The sequence below is a fragment of the Egretta garzetta genome, unplaced genomic scaffold (assembly GCF_000687185.1).
Source record: "Egretta garzetta isolate BGI_Z169 unplaced genomic scaffold, ASM68718v1 scaffold615, whole genome shotgun sequence".
NCBI lineage: Eukaryota > Metazoa > Chordata > Aves > Pelecaniformes > Ardeidae > Egretta > Egretta garzetta.
The window spans coordinates 1,876,101-1,897,097 of NW_009259857.1; the positions used below are offsets into that span (position 1 = coordinate 1,876,101).

Here is a 20,997-nt window from a genome sequence, read left to right on the forward strand (position 1 = left end):
CAACAGCCTGGACAAACATAAAAAAGTCTTCCTCTTTGGTGCCTGGCCACTCCTTTTTTTAATATAATATAAGTAACATAAGAAATCATGAGCAAACCAGTTGTGCTGCCTTTCTTCTAAGCTGGTATTATAAAAAAGACAGAAAAAAAACTTGCTTTGGAGGTGAAGGATTGGTTGTGAGAGGTTTTTCTATGGCTGAATACAAAGGTCAACCTTTTTTCTTTTTTTTTTTTCCTGATCCTTTCTTCACCTATGTTTTCACTGTTACTTCTGTAAGTAGTTACATCTATGCATTTAGACATATGAGGAGGTCACAGGGAGACCCAAGACATACTTGTCCATTTTACAATGTGATTAAGCCTCAAAGAAGCCCGATGAAGCAACATCCCGCTCATTTCGCTAGTGAGGTGGCAGTGAAGCACAGGTTTTTACAGTGAATGTGGAAATGTGAGCATTCCTAATGTAATTTATAATCCTTATAACCTTAAGTTTTGCCCAGCGCCCCTGGTATTTATATGCACAGATCTCTTAGGCATTTTTTCAAGATCTCACCCTGAGTGTTTGGTAGAGCTGAAAATCCTGAAGAGGAACCTCTTTATGCCTGAATGCCAACAACTAGCTTCGTGCTACCACCTAGACTGCTTTCTAGAAATGACCTTGAAAAATGTGGTGATTCGCACTGGGTCTCAGATTATGTGTGCAGACTGCTGTGGAGTCGGGCCTACAAGAATAATTAGATTTGGTGTGAGGAGGGGGAGGGAATTTTGTATTCTAATTGACTTTATTTTATAATTTATGACAGGAGTGCCCATTGCCTTGGATATGCATCCTGTCTTATATAAATCTCTTCCTGTATTTGCGTGTGAATATACATATTTATAGAATTTTAAATATGTAAACGTGCAGGTGTGTTAGGCCTGGACTGTTCAAGCATCACAAGGTTTCATCTTTATAGTGAGGATTTAGTTTGCTGTCGGATGGCACTACTGGATTTTGACCAAAATATGTGATACCATGTCTCAATGCTTGTGTAAATTATTTTTGATTAATATTCTTCTAGTAACATGGTGGGGGGTTTTTTGCCCGGAAGATGCACATGAAGCAATAGGAAAATGAGGGAAAAGGTACTATACAGAACCGTTCATAATGTTGCACATGGTGAGTGTGTGTAGAGGAGCAATGGACAATGCAACACAATAATTTTCAGAAAACTTTCTAGAACAAATGAACAAGGACTCTTCATTCTGGGTCTGTGAGGAAAATGGACATTTTGGTAATTTTTTCAGTAAAATGTAACTGCCGCTGTAATTTACGAACTAACCTGCCTCCTCAAAGTGTCTCTTTTTAAAGATGATGCGGTGTCATTCCTTTGAATTTTTGGCCTTATTTTTTCAAATTCTTGTCATCCATAGAAATATAAAGTGCTGGAGTTCTTGTTATTGGCCGTTTCTGTAGATTAACTGGGAATTTCACATGACTTTCCTTTTGCATTTGTTATAAATCATGCTAGGCAGCTAACTTCTCTGCATGATTTCTCTTCAATAATTAAATCTAGCATTTCCAGCTGCTGTAAAATTTGTTGCCCTTTTCTGTTCAGTTATGGTTTTTCATGCGGAAGACTTGGACTTCCTCACAGTTTTAATTCTTATTTGGTATCAATTTATAGGCTGTGTGTAATAAACTGAATGTTTTACTTCATGGCTCATGCTGAGAAACGAATCCTAATGTTAATATAAGTATTGCCTTGACAGAGATAAGGTGCAAGGCTAGGCAAGCGTTCCAGTAGTGACTTCAATGAAGGTATTTGCTTTTTTGTTTCCTTGGCAGAAAACAAAATTCAGTGGTTTCGTTGATGGATAATCTCGCATATTCTGCACCTTTTCCCCTTTGGTGTACTAAGCATTAAATGTTAGATGATGTTATTTGTATCAGCGGAAGTAACTTAAAGTACTGCAACTCAATTGTGACAGAATACCTGTAAGTCAAAGGGAATGTTTGAGAGCCCTTGAAAGAATTATAAAAAGGTGTTTGGTGTCTTTGTAGTTTCTGTAGATGATTGTTTCTTCTATATGTAACAAACAGTTAGTGCAGGAAAGAAAATTTTAATCCTTGACTGGGTCCCTATTCTCAGTATAATTTTCCAGTGTTTTTAATAAAAACAGCTTTGTTACTGAACTCATGCATCTAATCTCTGTGGCTCTTACAACATCTCTTGTAAGAAGTGTTATTTGACACGCTTAATGGCAATGACCTTATTTATTAGAAAAAAAGATTTTGGAATGCTTTCAATGGCTATTCTATCTAGTAGTGTAGGTTATCAGCAATAACTCTTTACAGAACGTATGAAGATAATGGATAGTGCAAGTTGTAGGTGTCCTGTAGTAATGTAACCAAAAGTTACAGTCCATAAGATTGCAAAAATGTAATGTGGCAACACGAAGTTAGATGTACCCTCACAGAAAAATAAAGGCTTTACAGATTTCTTAAGAATTTCAAATTTAGATTTTTAAATAAATGCTGCCCTTTGAATTGGGCAGGTTAGGCATCATAGCCCCATCTATCGGTAGAAGGAAGAAAAATTTTGACTTTTGTTTCTGAACTCTCTTTTGAGGTATTATAAACTCTTCAACAGAATTCTGAGCATGGAAAAATATTTTTTCCATTGGGGGATTGAGAATTTTTGTTCTGCTGCAATACGTCGACAGGTCCCAAACTGGAAAGTGAACTTTATCGTATTCCTGAGATGGCAATTTTTAAGATTCATTGTCTCTTGTGAGTCAAAGGATACTGAAATGAGAAATTAATTTTCCATTTGAATGTTATAACATTTCCCTGTGCTCTGGGAAGTGGTGGGATATTGTGTTGCCTGATTATGAAAGGAGGAGCAAAAAATTGTGGTTTCTCTTTCACTATGCTTTAATAAGCCATGGGAAGAGAAGGAATGAAAGCTTGCACTGGAATGCTGAGATCTTTTTGTTATATCTCAATTTTAAATCAAAATACATTACAGAAATACGTCTAAGAGCTATCAAAGATACAGTACTATTGTTTCTGAAGCAACTTGACAGAAAATTCATCTTAGAACTATTCTCTCCTGTAGACTTTTCTGATCAAACAAGAAGTGATGTTATCTTCATTGCCATTTTTTGATAATATTTTTTGCAAACTCTGAGACAAAGTGTGTGAAGAATTAAATCTAATAAGTATCAACACATTATTGGGCTTTTGCAATCATATTGAATATGGAAAAGAAATAGATTCATAACCGTAGCTATTTCATGTACAAAAAAATCTACTGTCATTTTTATGATGCTAATGAAGTCTATTACTTTATAATTAATGCTTAGTGTTTAGCACTATCTTGTTGAGACTCTTCCACATTTTATAATCTATGCTATGCTTTATTTACATTTTAAGTGTAATTTGAAAAAAAGTAATAATCCAGGAACATCATGTATATATGCATCTTTTCTGCACAGTGTTTTACAATATTAGCTGTATGAGATTTTAACTTTTTATGGCCTTTTTTCTCTCCTTTTACATATTTAACACATCTACTTATTCTTCAGTTTCTGCAAATGATCAACTTTGTTTTAAAAACTTTTTACCCACTCTTGTAAGTACTGATTATTTTCACTAGAGATTATCAATGAGCCTAATCTACTGTCCATGGCTCTAGAAGTCTGAGCAGAACATACTCTGGAATTCTCGTTATTTTAGCTTTTGTAGACCCTGGAAGCCAACAAAAACTCTGCCAAAAGTAGCCAAAGACTTAATTCCTGTAACCACTTATGTTTTATAATTTTGACCTGCTACTTTAATGGCTGAATTGAAACAGCATACGCAAGAAGAAAAAGGGGTAATTGGAAGAAGGGAGAGCAGCATTGTATGCTTCTGCTGCGATCTATCTTCTGCTGGACTAGGAAAAGGCATTCCTTTTTGAACTTATCTTTTGCTGTGGCAGTGCATCTTAACTTTTTTGTGCGTGTGTGTGAAATCCATAATTGTAAGGCTGACAGCGTGGTCTGGGGTTTGGGGTGGTTTTTGTTTGCTTTTTTAAAATTATTTAGCTCACTAGCTAGCTAAGTACCACAGAAAATGTAGAATAACAAATAGGGCATGCTTACAAGGTTGATTGACATAAATAGGTAATGTCTGAAAAGCACTTTAATTAGGTTTGTTTTCTTTTAATTCTTTTTTTTTTTTTTTTTTAGTTGCAAATGCTAAGTTTCAAACTTGTTACTTCTTTGAAAGGATAACTCTTAAAGTAAAATTATACACAGTAAGAAGTGAGTAAAATATAATGATCTGTACTGTGGAATATCTTTTCCACAGCAATGACTTTAATGAGTTACTTCTAAGTGGTCGTGTGTTAGGAAAAAAAAGTACAGAAAAATGAATGTCTGGTCTTATATTAATATGTGCAGGATTTATATAGTTAAGTTCCACTTATTGCAGGTAATTCTTTGTGAGTACTGACTTGTGATGGGAATTGCTCAAATACTCAGATGAACATCTCCTAATTATTAGGGTATTATAGAGCCATGGGTTCTGCCAGTTCTGTGGAAGAGGAAACAATTTGGCAGTAAACTTGAATAACTTGAACCTTTTTTAGAGCATTCAAAATGCAAAATCAGGTAGGAAGTTAACACAATCCACTTGGAAATTCCATGCCTTTTTGTATTCATCTACATTAATTATGCTGCTCTTTTGTTTCACAGATGAATAGTTTGCTGAGCCTCAAGAGCATCTGTACTGGGTTAGACCAAAAGTCCATCAATTCTGTTTCTAACGGAGTTGAATAGTACATGCCTAGGGAAAAGTGCAAGAACAATGCAATTTTATAGGGGTGCTTCCTTGGTTCTACCCAGGTGGCAGGGATCACAATTTGAATAAAGATTTGCAGTTCAGCATATGAATTTCACCTATTGTTTTATCTCCCAGCCACTGTATTACCATTTTTCATGTTTGAATGTTGTTTTTACTACCTTGAATTACTTAGAGCTATCAGCAGAATTTGACACCTTTTCTATTCTCCAGTAATTTCTAAATATGTTTAATAACACAGTGGGATTCAATTGGTCATTTCCATCCACTTTGAAGTCTAGCTATTCTTTTTTTAAAACCTGTTTTCTTTGTTTTAATCAATTTTTATCAACATAAAGATGTTCCTAGATGCCCTACCGCATCCTGCCTTTCTTTAAATATCTTTTTGGCATTCAAACAGTGGACTTTATGCCCTGGATCTTTCTTGTCTGTGTCTCCAGTGGCTTGTTGAAAGAAATCTAATGAAGCATGACTTCCCTTTACAGAAGCAGTGATGACTCTTGCCAGTGTGTTTATTCCATTGTTTGCGTTTTGCTTTAAACACAGCTACCAATTTCCCTATAAAAAAATTCAGACTTATTGCTGTGTAGTTCCCTGCTGTCCTCCAGAGTCCGTTTGGCATATTTCATTTGTCCAGCACTAATGGCTCAGCTGCGTTCATCCCGGAGTTCTTCTAGATCACCTGAGTGAAAACTGGCTGGTCCTAGCAGTTGGTCACTTGTCAGGTTTCTTTTATAACTTCTCTGCAAGAGCTTCTCTGTGGTGGTCTTGTGTTCCAAGGTCTTGTGTTCCAAGAGCTCTTTTTATCCTTTCACCTTCTGTTAACTCTACAGAGATACCTTAATGGGCTTACTGCTCCTGATTTGTTTGAAAAATAATTTATTACTGCCTTTTATGCCTTTATGCAAGTGTTTCTCAAACTCTTTTGGCCTGCTTCATTCTGTTTTTAAAACTAACATACCACAGTTGACATATTTTTCTGTTTTCCTTCTTTGAACAGGCTTCTTGAAGAATGCCATTTTCTTACAGCCTTCTTTCTCTGCAGTTATAATTATTCCAGCTTTTTTTTGTCTTTTAAGAAGCCCTTTGATGGATGGTATACATTTCCTTTGAACCCCTAATATTGTATCTTTTTATACAGTTTTTGTGTTGTCTATAAAAACATTTTCCATGTTTTGCTGCATCTTTTTATGCTCGGAATATGAAAACTAAGGTAGCCAGCTAAGAAATTTCTTGCTTCAAATTAGATGTTCCCGTCAGAAGTGCTGTTGTTCTCACCTATTCATGAAAAATAAATCAGGAGGGTTTACCTTGTTTATTATTCATGTGCCGACTTTTATGGTAGCTCATGCCAGGCAGTGATTCTAAAATACTCTTTACTGAAGTAAAACAGCATATGTAGAGTGTAAATTTCTAGCATTAACAAAGCAAATATCCTATTGTGTTTGATTAGAGAATTCTCTTCTACAATTCCTGTCCAAAGATAGCTTTCATTGCTTATATACCTTTTTAACATTAGTGTTAGGAGCTTTGAAGAAAAAACACTGGTGACAGTAGACATATGTCCTATGTGCTTTTATTATAGGTTAGTTTGATCTAAATGAGCAAGATGTTATATTAAAACAATTCTGATATCGGTGCTGGCAAGGTCAGAGAAGATTTTAGTTTTTCTTGGTTTTGCTTTTTTATCTATTATCACATCTCCTCACTTAATTTCACTAGGCTAAATGAGTTATATTCATCTAGGTTTTTTTCTTCTAAGGTGGAATCTGCATACTCTAGATCATCCTAGTAGTTCTACTTTGTGCCTCTTCTTGGAAGATCGATTCCTACTGGAACATGGATGAGCAAGACTAATCACATTGATAAGTCCATTATCAAGCCTATTATCCTATCTTAAACAGTGGTTACTTAAGGAAGAGGTTATTAAAAGGGCAAACAATAGTAACACTTTCCCAGAATACACTCCCACCCTTCTGCAATTTGAAGTTCAGGGACTTCTGATTCTTGCTTGCCAGAAATGATGGCCATGTGCTTAGTACCACTTTGGGGATTGTTCCCCCATTTGCCCAGCAAAACTTTGAATCCATATAGACTTTTGCTAAGAGTTTCACAGAGTTAATTGCAAATTGTTCTGGCATCTTAGTTTCATTCTTGTGTTGTTAAATGTTTTTTTCCCTGGTAGCGAGTCAGGTTGGAGGGGAGGCGCCGTTTACAACCAGTATTTCTTAGAACACCTTCTGTTCATTATACTGTTGAAATTAATAGAATAAAGCTGTTACTGTTGATAGCTGATAAGAGGATAGCAGGAGGTCCTTTGCTTCATGGGGGTATATATACAATCCTGTATTCCTTGTTTGCATAGAGTAGCTGTCACTCTCTTGGATGTTGTCTGAGTCATACAATCTGCTGCTGGTACTAGTGGGTGCTAGTGGTGGTGTATGGATTCAGCAGACCTGTGGTATTCTGAATTGATCATGTTTTGCAGGTTCAACAAGACTGCCAGTCCCTAGAGTCTGCCAGCTCTTGGGAAGCGTTCACACGTGACCTTCTCAGCACGCACTCTCCATTTCTTTGGGCTGCTTTTTCATAGTGACTCTCTCCATCTAATGTTGTAAGAATCTAGATAACCCATTTACACAAACTCGCCTAGAAAGGATCCTTTGTACCACATGATTTTACAGAATTCTCCTATCCGTCCTGAGTTGTCTTTTTTCCCCCACCTTGAAAGATATTACTGTTACATAGTTATTTCTTCTATGGCAGTGGTTCCAATTCTGTATCCTTCCTTAATGCTTCTCAGTTCTATCCTATTTTCTCATGGAAGAACCAAAACTGCACCCAGTGTTCCAGATGTGGACTCACCAGGAAATTATAATAAATACATAATGTTTTCTATGTTGTTCTCTTCACAATGGTTCCTAGTTCTTCCCTTGATTCCAATGTGCTGGTTGATTATCGTGTACTGAGCTGATGTTTTCATAGAACTATCTGTCATTGATAATACCATCTCATGGCAAAAAGGAGTGGGGAAAAAAGTGAACTCAGAGTCAATCACTTTATATCTAAAATTAGATACTTTCCTACGTTTTTTATCTACATTGAAGTTCCTTTGCTGTTTTATTACCACAATGACTTGGTCTTACATGCTCCCCCTCCAGTTCCTCACAGGTCTTTTGTGATTATACACCTCTGAAAAGCTTAGTGTCAGCAATGAACTTTGTCACTTCATTATTCACTCATTCTTCAGACTTTTTTTACATATATGTCGAAAAGCCTGAAACGATTACAAACTGATGGGAATTGTATGGTTAATATTAGTTTGACTAGAACCTTACCTAGTATTTTCTCTCATCTCCTTCTAGAAGTAGCTTTTCTAATTTCTGTCATTTACCCTTCCTTTGGCTGCTTTGTGTTTTGCTTTTCTTTTAAGATGTTGGTCTAGATAAGTCATTATACCTTCCTAAAATGTGACTTTTAAAATCAAAGTAGTTTGCTCAGGTGTGTGGAGAATTTGCACTTAGTGATGTTTTAAGAGCTTTGATGAAATTAGAAGTTAGAGTATACTTCTGTTGTTATTATTTGTACAGTTAACATTTCCATTGAAAGTGAAAATATAAATGTCAAAACCATTCTGAAAAAATGGCAAATACAGCATGAGATGATAGGTTTAGTTTTTGTATACCTACAGGAACCCGAAACTGCTGTAACACTCTTTTTTTTTTTGTTTTTGCTAAAACAGAATGGTGAATCAAACAATTTATAATAGCATTAACTTCCAGATAAAATATTTTCAACCAGTCTTTCTTTATAATTCCAGAATTAGTGGAAACATTTATGTCTTTAGATTCTTCCATCAAGGCACAGGGAAGTGAATTATTGAAAAGATAAAAATAAATTTGTTTGCTTTCTGTCAGAGTTCATATCCACAGCCAACCTTGATAGAAGACCAGAATGATTTAGACAAGTTTGCTTTGGAGATTCATAACATATGCTTGCTGGACAGAATTGAGTTATCTCTGCTCTGGAGAGTAAGTTATTGTAGCAGGAGCTGACAGAGATGAAGATAACTGAGGGAAATTCAATTACCTTTTAGTGTTTTCCTTCTAATAGGATTCTTAATGTGAAAAAGATCCTTAGATGATGCGCCTATGTTGCTTTGTGAGATCTGCTTTGATACCTGCATCCAGAATAAAGTGAACTCTTCTTTTCAGGCCTTCATTAAGGATGAAATATGCATCTGATTGCTAAATGGGTGTTGACTTTTGATCCAACATATTGTCATTTGTAGCCCAGATGTATTTGACAGTCTTTTGGCAGTAGGCTTCAATATTCTCTCAAATACAATTTCATTTTTAGAAGTACTGTTTTTATGTGAGAAGCTTGTTTATAAGAGGAATTGAAGAAAGAGGTCACAAACCTGTAAAATATTTCCCTGTAGTCTAGTTCTGTTTCTGCATATTTGTTTTCTCATTTTACTTTTCCTGGCAAAAGTACCTGAGTTGCAAACACTGCTTGTGACTGACCTGAGTTCAGGCTGTTGTGTTAAAGCCCATCCCAGTGGACTATAGCTGGATTTCATGTGAAACCTCTGCAGTTCTGAAGTTACCAGGGTAGACTGGTGCATACAGGTATTAGGATGCTATTATTTGTTTTCCTTGTAAAAATTTCGATTTTTTTCTAATGGCTGATCGTTGAAATGAAAATTTAGAAGTGACTCTGTGAAGCCAGCTCATTCTGCAGGTCTGTGTATGAAAACATACTGCGTGCAAGTTTGTGTACTTGCAGTATGCTTTCTTTTACTGATCCATTAAACTACTTGCTGTAACTGAATGTAGTTATGTGTATATCCTCCAAAAGATTTTATTTTTAAAACTCTGACCCTGATCAGCTTACTAAAACACATGCACGGAGATACTCAGATGTTTACAAAAGTTCATCAGTAGAGCCTGAAGGCATTTATAATTAAGTTTTTTCAATGATACCTATATTTCTTAGTATTTTCCCCATTCATTTATTGCAATATTATTGAGGTGGAAGTTGTGCAAAATACTGCATCTAGTGTAACAGTTTATCCTATATTGCTATTTCTCATTCCAGTGAAAGCTTCAGCCTTTCATTGAGAATGCTCTGTTCTGAATACAAAGTATAGTTACTGTGCTGAAATAAATGCCTTTATGAGTGATGGTTGAAAAGAGACAGTAATTATTTAAATAAGGACTTTTACAATTAAATTGCTAAAATTTTCATTATTGTGTAGGAAAGGGCTGGCAGTGCTCTGCAGGGTCTAAGTTGGGCACCCACTGCAGTACCACAGCCTCCTGGGCAGGACCTCACCAGGCATCTCCAACCTGTCACCCACCATGAGAAGAGCAGGGCAGCCCTGGGAGAGGGTGGCCAGGGCCAGCACAGACCCCCCACAATAGGGCAGGGCCACGGGGCCAGGGCCAGCCTGAGGCTAGGAAGCCCGCTTGCCCCATTGCTAGGAGCCTGGACAGGATCAGGGAGCCCACAGCAAAGTGGTGGGCATTGCTAGGATGGGGGGTGGTTGGTCCTGTCTCCAATACCGCCAGCAGGACAGGGTCATCCTAAGCTGGGCTTGGCTCTGTGCTGGCCCTCAGCCGTGGGAGGACCTTATGCCACCTACAGACATCTCTAAATTATCCTACCATTACTCCTGAATGTGTTAAGCATTTATAGAAGAAAAAGTCAGATATTCTAACTTCTGAAATATTGTTGCTTATTTTTTCCTCCACTGCCTGTTAGAAACCTCAAATATCTCATTTCTAAGCAGTTTCTGATAGCCTTGAAGCCAGCATCACCTTTCCTGGCATTAGACCAACATTTTTGCAAGGCAATTTCATATGGCCAGCAGCAGAGGAATGTTTCTCAGGTTATTTCTGAATGGCAGTTGTTTGAAGCTACTCAGAAATTTGGAATATTAGAAGTAGACAGAGGTAGATTATTGGCTAGAGGGTAACTGAGCCTGTTAAAGTGTGTGAGAAATGTTGTTACATGGTGCTTTGGTATGTCCAGTAACTGTCACTTACATGTGTTTTATATAATGTTTTATATCATTTCAGTAGTTTGTTTCATTTTTGTGCATGCTTGGTGGAAGCTGGTGATTTTGATTAGTCGTTGTACTTTCTTTCAATACCTATAATTTTAACGAGTAAACTGTAATTCACATGAAATCCCAGATTCTTATTTTAAAATTCCATAGAACTTATGTTGCTTTATTATCCTGTGTGGCTATTGTGCTCTAAACATAACAAGCTCCAAGTATTGAATTTGTTATTTTACACTGAATTAAAGTCAATTAGTGAAATCTAGTTAAGCAGGATTTGTGCAGTTGTACTGTCTAATCTGTTTTGTGCCATTACACCAACGTCTGTGAGTTCAGCTGTTTGTAACAAATGCTGCTAACTGTTATCGAGGCATAGTATGAAAACACCCTCATACCTCTAAAAAAAACCCCAACAACAAAAACAACCAGACAGAAAAACCTTGCAGTATGAACTGGAACAAAGCCAAAAATAAAACTCAACAAGAACATCAGAGCCTTGGAATAGGAGGTTTCATAAGTTTGAAATGAGAAATAAACAGAAAACTCATTAAATGGGTCTTACATATTTTTCTTATGTAAATGAATATGTTTATGGAGTATTCTTTTTTTCTTTCTCTATTTTAATGGTGACAGCGTAAAGAAACTGCCTGGTGCTACACAGAACTTTATTTCTCTGAAGATAGCATCTGTGGTAGTTGCAATACTGACTTGTGCATCATTGCAATCTTTTCATTTAAACCAAGTGAGCAAGAAAATATATATTTAAAGTAATTGTTATGGAGTATTTTTAGTCCTTGTTCCATATTGATCACTATAAGGATCTAGAGTTGGATGAATGAATGTTCTTAAGTTAGACTGCTGTAAATTAAAGCTGAGACTCTTGTCTTCTCACACTTCAAATAGTCAGAATATTTCAAATGCTGTCATTATATGGATAATAAAATCACACAGTTTTAAAAAGAAATTATCCTCCCCCAACAATTTTTAGAGCCAAACGTCAGCCTTTCAAGGGTGGTAGAACTTTTTCTGAGTAAAAAATGTTAATTAAAACCCAAACCTATTCATACCTATCTTGTGCTGTTCTGAAATTCCAAAATTGTGTTGCATAAATGCATGAGAAACAATCACAAAGGAAAAAGCCTCATATGCTTGTTGGAATGAAGTACAGAACATAGACTACTGAAAAAAGGAGAGGGGGAAAAAATAAAATATTATTTGCTTTTCATAGTTTGATGCTATAGGAATTCTGACAGGAGACTTTAGGTTAAGGCAGATGTTAAGCTAAAGCTGGGATTGTGACTGCTTAACATGTTTCTAAAGTAAGTGGCTAGGAATGAGTTTAAAGAACAACTGCTATAAGAGGCCATATTTTAATAATCCTTCCCATTTGCCTCTAGGTTGTTTTGTTTTTTTTTTTTTTTAATCTTTGCCGATTCATCATCATCTTAATCAAAATATCCTGCTTTTAAAATACTTGGTCTTCCAAAGAATAAGCCTCTTAAGAGTCTTAGTTTACCATAAGGTGAAGAGCACATTTGGAGTGTTAGTTAGAAATCTGTGAATCAGCAGCACTGGGCATGTTATTTTTGAATAGACTTTTAAATAAAATCCCACGTCATTCTTCTTTTTTCACAGATTCTCTGACAGTGATTTGAAATTCCTCTGACAAAAAAAGATGCCCTTAATAATTTTCATTAATAATGAATTAAAAGGTTTTTGTGGATACAGATGAAGGTGCCATGACTTAATGGCAGAAACTAAAGGGGTTTTTTCCATGTGTGGGAAGGAAATACTTTGCCAGCAAAGATGTTTGTCCTATTTAGCAGGGTTGCTCAAGGATATGTGCCAGTCAAGGTGATCATTCTCCGCTGTGAGAGGCTGAAAAGGTCCTGAACTGTCAGAGATCAAGTCCACTAAATTAGCTCTTGGATCCAGCATGATAGAAGCTGGTGAAGGACAGATCGCTTACCTTTTGGGTTGTGAGTTCATGTTCATGTCTGAATGTTTCATAGCTGAGCTTTCACAAAAGGTTTGCCAAATATGGCACAGAACACTTTTAAAGCCCTTTCTGTTGCTGGTGCAGAATGATAGGTGATTTGTTCCTACATTTATCTTAATTACCATTATGTAGCCTTGTGTTGTATACATTGATTTTATTGTGTGCTGATGGTATTTTTCCTTTTGTTTGCTCTTAACATCTAGTGAGTACTCGCCTACTATACAGAGTAAAACACTTTCAAAACATGTCTTTGATTCTGTTGTCAGAGTACAGAACAAAGTTATAGAAAGGCAAACTACATTTTTTTTTTTTTCTCCCCTTAAGTGTCATAACTGACACATTAAGGAGTCCACTCAGGTCCGAAACCAACTTTGTATCCAAAGTACTGAAGCTTATTAGAGATGTGCTAGTCATAGGCATGAAACCGGTCATAGGCATGAAACCAGTCATGGGCAAGATAGGAAACTATTTTGCCTAAATGTCTTGTTATCTCAAATTAATGTGATTTCTCTGTTCTTTCTTCATGAGTTGATATATTTTGATACATTCTGAAGCTCCTGGATTAAAATCAGAGTTGTGTTCTCAAACCAAGATGCTAAACAGGGAAAGCTGAGAAGTGCTTGAGGGGAACTATGAAGAAAATAGAAACACAGGCTCCAGCCTGCAGGCATGTCTCAAGGGGCTAATCTTTCCATCTTTTGGAAATCTGGAACTTTACATAATCTTGGAAACTGTTTATATAGAGATTTTGTCTGGAAATGAATTTGTTTTGCATGTGTTTTGCAAATTTATAAGGAGATTTAGTGAGTGTGATATAGCAGGAATATCAAACAATAAATAACAAAATCAACAGAGGTATATTGATTATTTTTGCATTGTATTCTACATATAATATGAATGTGAGTTCTTATATGATAATAAAAGTCCTATATAGGAATACAAATTCCTGTAAGGCAGGTATTGAGACAATTAACACAAGTCATGTGTTAAATGCTAATATACCTAAGTATTTATAGCTGTGTCTTTTATAGCTATAGAAATGAAAAAATTTTAACTCGTGCAGATGCCTTTCACTTTGTTATAGCCAGAGGCTGAAGCCACTTTTATAGATTAAAGTGGTAAAAGGTATCTTGTAATAAAGTTCCAAATTATCTTTTGGTTTATCTGCTTATCATCTGAATCATTCTGGTTAAATTTTTCTGTTCTATGTGCTCTTGGAGCTTGAATTGCTTTAAGGTTTAGATTTGGGTTTTTTTTCTTGGTTCAGAAAAAAAGGTTGGCAAATTGTTTCCAAATTAAAACATGAAAAATACTATTACTTTTTATTTTTTTGATAATATAATTTTTTTCCATGTTTTGAGGTATTCTTATTTCCCCACTGTCAGAAATGTACCTTTTGCCCATATTATGAAAAATTATTCAGAATTCATCTGAAACAAAACTTGTGAAAAAATGCTGGGTTTGTAGTACCTTTAAGAGCTTCCTAATTAGTCAGTTGCATTGTTCAAAAATACTCAATAGCCTGTGTTACCTGCTCTTAGGGACTTAATTTATGGTTTATCTGTGCCTTCCGATCTGCATGTGACTCTTGGTCTGTTCAAGTGTCACTCCTGGTGCCAAGTCTTGATGCTGTGGCAGTAGGGTCTCTGGAAATCTGAACCCTGGGGAGGTGGTTATTTGGCTGCTGGGGCCAAAGCTGCTGGACTGCTTTCTACCTACCTTACAGGTAACAGAGGTCCTCGCTGTGCTTCGGTGGAACAAGACAGTTGGGGAAGTGGTGGTCACAGTTAGTGAATGAGGACATTTCAGGGCTTTAGTTTGTTGGGGTTTATTGGAAGTGTCCCATCTGGCCCCTGGTCATACAAAGATTTTCACAAGATCTTGAAGAATAGATTGAAAGCCACAGCAAGAGTTATTTGGCAAATGTTTCCTGAGCTGCCAGTGCCACATTGCAGTGGATGGTAACTATTTCCCCTATGTCAACTTAGTGTTCACGTTGTACAGAAGGGAGGAAGCATCCTGCTAGAGTACCGTATTAACAGCACGAAGAAAAGGTGAAGGATGGGTGGGTAATATAAGAAAGAGCCTGCAGGTAAAAGAGAAGAACAGAAAGAAACTTTGGGAGCATTGAAAGTAGAATTGGGACCGTTCCCTAGGCCAGTCTCCACTGCACCCTTGGAGACTGGAACTAAATATTGTATTTCTCTTCTGGCAGTAACGAGTTGCTCACACATCTACTAACAACTGGTTGCAGATAGTGTAACTATCAAATACTGCTTTGCTTTGGTTGAAGTGATAGAAGTCTTAGTAATTGGCCTGCTATGAGACTGATATATATGTTTTCATGTGATTTTAAAGAAGGGGAAAATACCTTTTAACTTATGTTGCATAGAAATGACAATATGAAAAGATTCCAAAACTAAGTATCCAACAGTTATGAAAAAATCAGAGCAGTGCAACCTTAATTTGGCCTTCACTAAGCATGTGTAATGAATCCTTAGGTTATGAAAGTATATGTCTCATTTGCTGGACAGGCTTGGACGTTCCTTAGAAAATAAGCGAGTTTGTCAATTCCAGAAGTTGTTCATGGATCTGATTCAGTTGTTGCATTGGACTGGAAGTTCTTTAGTGAATACAGTGTTAATCTCATCATGGTGTTGAAGCAGTTGAACATCACAAGGTTGATGCAGTGTCATTGGGAAGTAGCTTAAAAGATCATCACTGGCTCCTTTTCTGCTTAATAGCTAATCTGAGAGCACAGAGCCACCTATGCAGAAGTGCTGAGCTTTACTGTTTCTAGAGCATTAGGGGAATTGTACTTTGATTATTTCTAGCTTGAAAAATGCCTTGTACTTGGAAGATGTGGGCCCAAAGGATCTCAAATTTAATGCCCAAGCATAATGTTTTTAGGATCTTAGCCTGTTTTAAAATGAGAACAGTACGAAGGGACTGCAGACATAAACTGGATTTGCAGAAGAGAGAAGTGGGAAAGTGTCTATCTTAGTGCATGCTTTGAATGCAAAGCATTTGGGCATTTGTACAGTAAGAACTGGCTTCTTTGGTTCAAAAAGAACATTTGTCTCTGCATATTGTTTATGCCAATGGTTAGCAGCGATGCTTAGAGAGTTAGAATATTGGAATAATGCAGGGCGCGTATAGCAAATCCTAGTTCCTAGCAGGGAGTAAGAGCTCTTACTTTGTGTAAAGCTTTGTCTTTGATTGTGATCCAAGGGTGCTGCTGTAACACAAATAACACCAATCAGATAAGCATAAAAGAAAAAGGTAAAAAAAAAAAAAAAGTTAATGGTACTAATGGATATGACAGAATAAATCTGATGTTATTTGTCTCTACTCTTTACTATTTATTTATTCTGTCCGTTCTTTTTCTATCCAGTTGAACTCTTGTTAGTTTGTCTTATTTATTTACTCCACTAAATCGGGTTCATTTGAAAGATGCAATCTCAGTAAAAGTGCCGTTGCCTAGTGTTTAGTTGGGTTTACTAAAACTTAATATGGTGAGACTTAAAGGTAAAAAATAAAGCTGTTGACTCAGCACAGATTAAAACCAGATGTCTCTAGAGATCCTTGCATTTCTCTCTAATCACTAACCCAAATTGACTGTGGTAGGGTTTTTTGTGGTCATGACCATAGCTTTACCAGTCTGTGTTTGGTGTGATCTAAGTCAACTGCGGGTTTTCTTCCCCCTTTTGTGATTTTAAATGCATGGTTTATTTTTCCCCAGGAATGTCTGGCTACAAAACCACTTTTTTTTTTTTTTTTTTTTTTTTCTTCCCTTCCCCCACTTCCCCCCCCCTCCCCATGTGTATTACAAACAGTTGATTTAGATGCAGATTCTTTTTAATTTTCAAATCAGATAAAAGGCTGGAAAAGTAGATAAATGAGGTTTGGAAAACTATAGGTTGCAGAGATGAGAAGGCACTGCATTGTGTTCAGTCCATTAAAACAAGAAGAAATAGAAGAGATACTTTGATAAGTGTTCTGCTGGTGTTAACCTTGATGGCTATTATCGGGGGGATGATGCTATATCTATTTCATTGGCTTAAGCTTTTTTCATGCTGAGAGAAATCAATACTTTGAGTCGTTGGATGACAGAGGCATCACTTCAGAATTGACGGTGGCTGTCAGACATTGTCATTGGTTGACTTTTGTTCGCTGTTGAGGTTTTAAGCTTTCATTTTTCTAAGTCTTATTCAGGAGTCTTTGTAAGATTTCCCTGGGTAGCATTTTTAGTCCAGACTTTAAACCTTAGGTCAGAGGTCAAGTGCAAAGATCTGTGAAAGGAGAGGATTGAGGAGCTCCTTCATTTACTAAAATATCCTTATTTGTAGGGAATTTGCATTAGTGGCAAGACTACGTGTTATCTTATGGATGACTTTTCCTCTTAAATGACACCCTCTGAGACAGGTTGTTCACAAAGCAAGTAGCTTTTAGCCAAATTAGACAAAGGAACTGGCATATGTAAAAGTGATCAGTCATCTCAGAGTTGAAGAATAAAAATAAAAAGGCGCAATGTTGCTTTTAAAAACCCTACACTACTAAACTTTTTTGTAGTTTGTAGAGAGCATTACATTGTAATTTTGGGACTGCAAAGGTGCATGTGCAGATGGTACTGTGCAGAGGAAATATTTTACTTACATATTTATAAAGATCAGAGATAAAATAGTTCTAAACCCACTAGATTAATCCTCCTCTTCACTGAAATATAGACAGGCAGAATAGGCTAATTCACCTTGTCAGTATTTCGCAATAGTGTTTCTGGAATCTTTTCTGCATACAGAATGTATTGTATTTTCATATCTATAACTTACCTTTCAGATGACCTTGTGCTCCTTTAGAATTACTGTCCTTAAAAATAAATCTTCAGATAACCTACATTTCAAATAGCTTGCAGTCTTGTCCAAGCAGGGAAGGGGAGAGAGGAAAAAAGCCCTGTTCCTCTCTGTGATAACGGCAAAAGAGAAGGTTTCTGTTCCACCCTGTATGAAGGGGTAGAGAACAAGGGTCTTTCCTCTGGTCCATGTTGTGTCAAAGACTCTGCTTAATACACTTCCCCTTTGTAAGACATTTGACAGGCACTGAATTTATGACACTTTCTAGATAACCTGTGGAGTGTATATATGAAAATAAATTTTTCTCCGTTCAAATTTTTTGTTTCATCACAAGTGTGACTGCAGTACGTTCATGGTTATACTTTCAATGCACACTTGCCCAAACATAACAAAAACTATGTAGGCCAAAGCACTAGTTGTAAGGAAGGTTTGACAAACTTGTTTGCATGAAACTGTATACCTAATTGTAAAACTATATTCAAGCATGACAGGGTGCATGGAATGATCAGGATTTAGTGTGAAGTGTTAACATGTATGAGTCTACATGCTGGTATTGTGTCTCTGGAAGTAGTGGATCAAGTGAACCTGGAGGCATCTGGAAAATGAAAAAATACAGTAGAGAAACGGAGAAATGTTAGTGCTTTCGGAACAGTCTAGTGGTGACTGGCCACTTTGGGATGGGTCTCTTTCCATTTCTTTTGGTGTGTTAAAAATTATTTGAGAGAGGGAGGGGGAGAAACAGCTTCTTTATTGCTGAATATTCAGCGTACATCGTGGGTAGGAACCACTGAACAATTGACAAGTCGCCTGTAGGATCAGAGGGAAGATTATTCTGGTAAAACTTCCTTAATGTTATTAACTGTACACACACGTGCTAGATATTTGGCAGAACTGTGGCTTCTTTCTGTTCTTGTTTGTAACACAGATATTGTAAAGAGTGTGCTATGGTTAAGAGTCCCTCCTGGAGTGATGTTACAATTTTATTGGATTGGTGCATGTGGGAGTCTCTCAGTTTGGGTGGGTAATTGCAAATTTCTATTCATATTAAATGCTGAATTTGCTGAAAAGTGGAATCCAATGCATTTCCGTTCTGTAACAGGCTGATTCTGTTTTCTTGGAAGTTGTCAGGACAATAAAATACCATTTTTTCCTTCATTTGAATGTCACAGCTACACTTTGAAAATCTTTGTTGGTATTTACTGAAGAATGCATTCAAAATTACATCATAAAGAGACTTTTTTTTTAAAGAGGTACAAGTTCATTATATCTTTTACAAAACATTCTAGTTTGATTTCCATTTTATCATGTTTTAAGGTCAAATGTGACTTTAATGTTCCATAAAGAGACAGAGATTGATAATGGGGAAAGAATAACCCTCTAATGTGATTTATATCTATGGATTTTATGTCAGATATGAAAAGTTGCTGTTCAAATTGTAAAGGAGGATCCATTAAAGAGCACTTTAAAACATTTTACTACTTAGCTTACCTTACACACTTGTTTTTAGAATTCTGCCCTTTCAGGCAACTTAAAAATAACAGCTTATGAAACATTTACAAAGTGCTGAAAAGAATTCAGAATCATCATGGGTGCAAAATAGATTAACGTATTGGAAAAGACAGCTGTATTTAAAAAGAGCTAGAAAAATCTTATTTAGTGTTGGTTATGATTTAGCCGTCTTATATTTTTGTGAAGAGGGGTGGCAAAGTAGGAGTACAAAAGCCAATTTTTGATGTCTCATTGACTTGGAAAGTCAGCTGCTCATTCTTCACTCCTTCTGGATGTCTGTTTATCAGGTGAGCATTGCTCTAAGGTGTGGGAAAAATTATGAGGATATTTGTAAGTCTATTAAAATTGCTCTTTAAAATTTATTCATCTCTTAGTACATTTTTGTTATCTAATGTCTATGAAAATCTACACCTCCCCAAATTTTATTTTACTCATGTTTTTTTCCACTTCTTCCTATCTTTCCCTCACTTTATATGACATATATTTGTATATACACATATATAAATAACATTCATAGCCTGCCTATTTTTTATTTGCAGCAGTTTTCTAATGCTTGCACATATAAATAGATTTATACAGAAAAAGCATTGCTACTGTTTTAAACATAGAAAAAACATTATGATATTGTGCTGTTATCTAACCTCTAAGAAAGAATTGTACTAGTGTCTGCATCAGCTGTGCTTCACAAAGAAGAAGCATTTTTTTTTTTGTTGTTAGGCAGACATTTGTGTCCATTCTACTAACTAGATCATAGAATAATCCAATCATTGACAAAGGCTGAAATGCTTTGTCTGGCATATGCGATCTGTGGAATTGCCAGATGAAAATTAGAAACAGGGAGTGCTGAAGTGGGGAAAAGCCTTTATTGTTTCTACCAATATGTGAGTTTGTTGTGAGTCTTCATGTACAGTGTTTTGATGAGGGGGTGGTCTAAATTTGGTGCCTGTATTTTGAGCTCTCTATTAACAGATAAATTTTCAGAAGATCAACAAAAAACCAAAATGATAAGAAAATGTTGTAACAAAGAATCTTTCATAGTTTTGAGTTCTGTTTGTAGGTGTGACTTTCAGTTCTTATTTGGCAGTATTTGGTTTTGAGTACCTCGGCAAACAGAAGGTGTTTATACAACAGGTGTAATACAGCTAGGAAAATGATTAATTTTCCCATGCTGGCCTGCAAATGGGCTCAACTTCAAGAAACCATCTGGTAATGATCAATTCAGTCTTCATATGCATTTTGTCTTCTGTCTATCTGAAGATACGTAGTTTTTTCTCCTTAGTTTTTATTGTTACATGTTTATACAAACAACAACAAACAGTTGGCTACCCAAACCTAACGGAGAGTCACAGGAGTGGAGCGGTCAGCTAGCTGGCATTCATTATTCTGAACTTGCCTCTCTGTTTTTATAATGCTATTCACTTTGTTATGCAAGAAAAGTGGTTGTGCCTCTATATTTTATTATGCAATAAGGCCACTAATGTGTTGGCATTTGCTAAATCTTGGGTGTGTATGCTATGTGGTTAAAGTATTCATGACAAACCAAGATCCTCTGCTTGGCTCTCAACAGATTTACTGTGGGCAGCTGTGCAATGCCTCAATCCTCAAACCTGTAAAATGGGGTTAATTCTTATTTCTCAAGGGTTTTGTATAAGTAATTAATTATGAAGTGTTTCAAAGTTCCTTTGGATGGTATAATTAAAATGCAAAGTAATAAAGTCTTTATTTTCTTCCTAGTCACTCTGTGC

At 36.3% G+C, this 20,997-nt stretch overlaps 1 protein-coding gene across 1 annotated transcript in view; it reads left to right on the top strand.

Annotated features, from left to right (window-relative positions):
• Positions 1-20,997, top strand: part of LOC104127348 (lipopolysaccharide-responsive and beige-like anchor protein) — a gene marked incomplete at its 3' end in the record, with an annotated part of 169,994 nt that overhangs the window by 148,841 nt on the left and 156 nt on the right. Inside the window, exon 36 of the mRNA XM_009640012.1 lies at positions 20,987-20,997. This exon is cut by the window's right edge and continues 156 nt beyond it. Within this exon, the coding sequence (XP_009638307.1) occupies positions 20,987-20,997 (11 nt within the window). The remainder of the gene's footprint in view (positions 1-20,986) is intronic.